A 5,000-nucleotide genomic window follows, 5' to 3' on the forward strand; every position below is an offset into this window, starting at 1 on the left:
TCATGTGAAGTGTGAACCTATTTTGTAGAATAACATAGACATATCATGACAGGAAGAAAATCAAAGGAAAAGGCGGTTTGCATCATGTGAAGTGTGAACCTATTTTGTAGAAGAACATAGACATATCATGACAGGAAGAAAATCAAAGTAAAAGGCGGTTTGCATCATGTGAAGTGTGAACCTATTTTGTAGAATAACATAGACATATCATGACAGGAAGAAAAACAACGTCAAAGTCTTAGAATTCAATGGATCTAAAATGTAAACAGTTAACCACCGTGATTTGGAAGGAATAGTATTGTAAAATTTTGACAGAAACTCGCCATTCAAAAATTGATCGCTTTAAACGGCCCTCATCTTGGCAAAAAAAAAACAAAAAAAACCCCTCTCAACTTGGGACATGGAGAGGTCTTAGGTTTAAAAGTTTTTGCCGAGACTCATTTAAATCGTTCTATATTTGGAGGATAAATTTTCTGGCCAAAATTTTAATAAGTGGTTTTCCAGAGTGCCACAGTTAATTGGTTGAAGGTGAATATTTGTGACCCTTCGTCTCGAAACGGTATTATGTCAGGATGAATTGGACCCCGAATAGTGTCTTTAGGATTAAATGGATAGTAAATACCAAATTTTTGATCTTTTAGATTGTGAAAAATTGTCATCATTTTCTAACACAACAAATCCAAACAAACCCCAAGTTTCATATTTTTGTCATTAAATTCAACTTTTTTCACCTAAGTCATCCCGAAATAATACCTACCGTTTAGAGACAGTGGGTCACATCTGGCAAAGCATTGTCCCCTTCCTGATACCGTCTTAAAGTGGATCACAAATAAACAACGATCAAGGTAAAATTGTTTCAAGAATATTTTACTACTTTTGATAGTGTTTAGTTGATATGAGGTTAACAAGTAAGACAAAAATACAAGTTTTAATCTAAAAGACAGAAATGTGAGTGGAGCAGGAACTAATAAAAAGGCTTATCTAAAAGACAAGAAGTAGGAAACTGCATTTTGTCACACCAAAAACTCCGAATCGTTAGCGACATCATCATCCTTGTCATCATGAATATCGTCATCATCACTTACAGCATCGTCATGATCCTCATCATCATCATCATCCTTCATATCATTTTCAACGTCATCTTCATTAATGTTTTCCACTATCATTAACCCCAGATTCTTCCAATTATCATTATCGCCATCGTCATCAACACATAACAGCGTTCACCACTGACAGTAGCACAACCGTTACCAGAAGTCTCATATCCTCGATCTGCGAACCCATTTACCTCTTCATCAAAACACGTGTCCATATAATTCTCGTCCCCCATCACTACAGGACGGGTTATAAGCGGTGCCATGGCGTTGAGTTGCAGATAGTCCGCATCCGCAGTGAGAACGTTGAGAAATGCTTTTGGATAATTCGTAAAGAAATTGTTTTTTAGAAGGTTGACGTCGAATTGATATTTCTCCTGCAATATTTCTTCTGTGAAGTTCTTTCCATCGTAGTCTTTAAATACAAGCAATGTTCCCCAAGGAACAACGTATCCTTTTCTAGTGTACCAATACGCAATTGCTCTAAGGAGAACATCTCTTTGCAAAAAACTGGCGATGTGGGTACCAGCTTTGGTCACGAATTGAATAGTGAAGAAAGAGTCAGGACCACCGAAACGTTCAAGATCTGAGAAATCATGGTCGGGATGGAACACGGATCTGAGAGACGCCGACGTAGATATTTGGTCTATGTTATATCCTGGATTCCCCGGTTGACTATCAAGGGGAGACCACTGTCTTTCCTCAAGAAAGCAAGTTAAGAAAATAGCCAGGTCAATAGATGGAAATATTTTGGCCTCTATTTTTGGTGGGTATGGGATGACGGCAATTTGTCGGATTGTTCTAACACACATATTCTCAATGATATCAGTGGCATTCGGGTCGTTACATTTTAGAATTTTACAAATTGACTGTTCCTTGGTTGACACGGAATTCTCTTTTGTTACAGTTGATAAAATGTCTGCAGTCTCGCATACAATCTCATTCCACCCGAATCTTATTCCATCATTCTCTATTAAAATGGTTTGGTTTCGGCTTAAACGACCTTCAAGATAGATTTTCCCTTCCGGTTTGTCTAATTCAAAAGTTTTAGAAGGAACACCTCCAACTGTTTTGTTTGTATTGCAATAAAAACAATATTCATTACTGTAAATTGACCTCCTTGCGAATAATGAAAACTTTTCAGAGTCAGAACTGATCTCTTCAAAATAGGATATGAATTTTCCGCATTTCTCATCAGGGTCCATAAATGTCAGTTCTTTTTTACAAGAATTGATTACGTTATTCCGCTTGCAAAAATGACTGCCGCTCTCTGCTAATGAGTCTGGAAAAAAGATTAATTTATAAGGAAGAATTCTCTTCATCGCGTTTGTTGGATCGAAAAAATCAATTTCATTAACAATCTTACGCTGTGGAGCCTCAGAGATGTAATCAAACCTTCTCCAGGGAATAAGCGAAGAAGTATCGTTTCCATGGAAACAATTGTGGATGAATCTATTCTTGTACAAGATACCGGAAGCGTTGTCGAAGATTGGGGCCATGTTAAAAATGGCAGTCATGAAATTCTCGGCCCATGCCTCTTCGTAGTTAAACCCGTTTTGGCTTCCACTGGTATTCGTACTCTCTGGACATCGGCTTACCATTAGGAAGTTTGACGGATGACACTCGATAGTTTCTGGGTCTATATCCACCAACCTATCACCGTAGCGAATCCTTGCTTCGCTTTCCAAATTCGGGCAATGACTAGAGATGTCTTCACAACAAGTCTGTAGAAAGATATGGAACAAATATTGGAAAGAAGGCCGATGTCAAAATCAAGTCAACAAACATGTCAATGACTAGTCTATCGAGATCTAAGTGCAATGAAGAAAAAATTGAATGAGACCGTTTTTACACGCAGACCTGACAACTTGATACTGAAAATATTTTCAGAATCCAGGGGTAAAATCATGGTAGACATTTTTTCGACTTAAAACAAAGCTTTAGACGTCTTAATATACTAGCTCTCGCATCAGAAGGAATTCCGGTAACTCAGTTGGTAGAGTAGTCGTTTCACACGCAAAGGGACCAAGATCGATCCCGGGGGCAGTCGAGATTTTTCACGACCCCGCTGTCCACCCAGCAAAATTAAATATGTAATTGGGTCTGTTAGATCTCACGGAAAGTACTTTGCGATAGTCTAGCCTCATATCCAGAGGATAGCAAGCAATTTGTATTGTCCTTTCCATGCTATCGAAACCGGGATAAACTCCGGCTCGGTGGGTATTACGGCTCTGAAGGAATGTTCTCGCACCAGAACATTGTGTTCAAGAAGTTTTCTTGAATTAAAGATCTTTATTATGACTCCAGATTGGAGCTCAACATTCCTAGTACTTCGATATTTTCATAACAGTTGGCATTTTAATAGAGTATACTATATACGATTACTAAAACACGAACGGTTTTGGTTTCGAAACGCTTCGTCAGGCAAAAACAAAAATGAAACAGCACATTTATTTCTTCCTAAACTCGAGATTTACTAGAAAAAGGATCTTTGGTCGTCCAGTTCAAACAAACGATGGAGGAGATTTTATCAATGGTTGGAGGATCAAACCTCTGAAGTCTCGGTTTCATGGTCGGCGGATCAAAACTCTGAGGTCTCGATTTTCATGGTGGGCGGATCAAAACTCTGAAGTCTCAATAAAAAAGAAAAGAAAGTGAGCTTTATATAGCGCAATATCCACTGAATATGCTCAAAGCGCTTTACAAGGGTCCCCTGGTCAACAGCAACATTTAACATTTAGGACGGGACATGTCGCCTGTCAGGCGATATAATAATTTTTCGGACAAAGACAATGCTGTTAACGGCCAGGTACTCATTTTACACCTGAGTACGTTGAGAGAATGTGAGTAAAGAGTCTTTTCCAAGGACTCAACTATGCGCCGAGCGCGAGGCTCGAACCCAGGACCTTCAGATACGAAAGCGAGTGTCATACCACTAGAGCACATAGTCGCACAAGTCTACATACGATCTTTGCGCATGGTGTTTGACATCAAAAGTCTGATCCACCCAAAATTATATAAAACACGGTGCCCAAAGCTCGTATGTAGACTTCAGAAAGTGAGTAAAGAGCCTTATCCAAGGACTCAACTATGTGCCGAGCGCGAGGCTCGAACCCATGGCCTTTTGATCCGAAAGCGAGTGTCATAGCACAAGACCACATAGCCGCACATATAGTAAAAAATAATGTCCAATAATGAATATAACAACTTCTGAATATAGAACACAGTAGCAAACAGGGAATGCGTTGGGATTCACTCAATCAATCCTAGAGATTTTTGCTGCTTTTCAAAATTGGAAAAAAATGTAGATATTAAAATGGGCGTGTACATAGATAGTTTTATTCAACTACAATTGACATGTAAATTCCAAAAACATTAGCTTTGATACTACCAGGGACGGCTGGTAATAATGGGCAGGGTGGGCAAATACCAGCCTGTTTTTTCAAGTTATATGCTGTATTACCAGGTCCGAAATAATCAAATCTAAATTAGATAATTTCAAAAGTTACTACTTAAACTTGATACTTCGTACTGAAATCAATTTGTGTGTATTTTTGATAGATTGCGAATGACCATGCACCCCGTAATGCATAAACCAGGATACGCTCCTGTTCTTTTTATCACCCCCCCCCCCCCCCCTCCCCAACCACTCCACTCCGCCCACATCGTCATCTCATCGTCACGTCGCCTGACGGTGAACTAACTCAGATTTTTGCTGTCTGGCCTCTCTAGTACTAAGTCGGGCTAATTCAAATGAGCCCACCTTAATAACCAGTGAACACTGAATAGAGCTTTTGGCAAACGAACTTTTTCTTATTTATTGCCTTACTTGTGCTGGTACCATTGATGTAATGACTTTGGGAAGGTTCCAGTATTGAATTAAATTTATTAACTTACTAATATTAT

General features: G+C 39.0%; 1 protein-coding gene across 1 annotated transcript in view; it reads right to left on the bottom strand.

The window, feature by feature from the left end:
- Positions 1–851: 851 nt before the first annotated feature.
- The window catches only part of LOC144958956 (uncharacterized), a 27,221-nt gene continuing 23,072 nt past the window's right edge, over positions 852–5,000 (bottom strand). Inside the window, exon 9 of the mRNA XM_078891252.1 lies at positions 852–2,818. Within this exon, the coding sequence (XP_078747378.1) occupies positions 1,166–2,818 (1,653 nt within the window). The 3' untranslated portion in view covers positions 852–1,165. The remainder of the gene's footprint in view (positions 2,819–5,000) is intronic.

This window comes from Berghia stephanieae, chromosome 13, assembly GCF_034508935.2.
Source record: "Berghia stephanieae isolate SIO BIC M18660-M18661 chromosome 13, UCSD_Bste_1.3, whole genome shotgun sequence".
NCBI classification, from domain to species: Eukaryota; Metazoa; Mollusca; class Gastropoda; order Nudibranchia; family Aeolidiidae; genus Berghia; species Berghia stephanieae.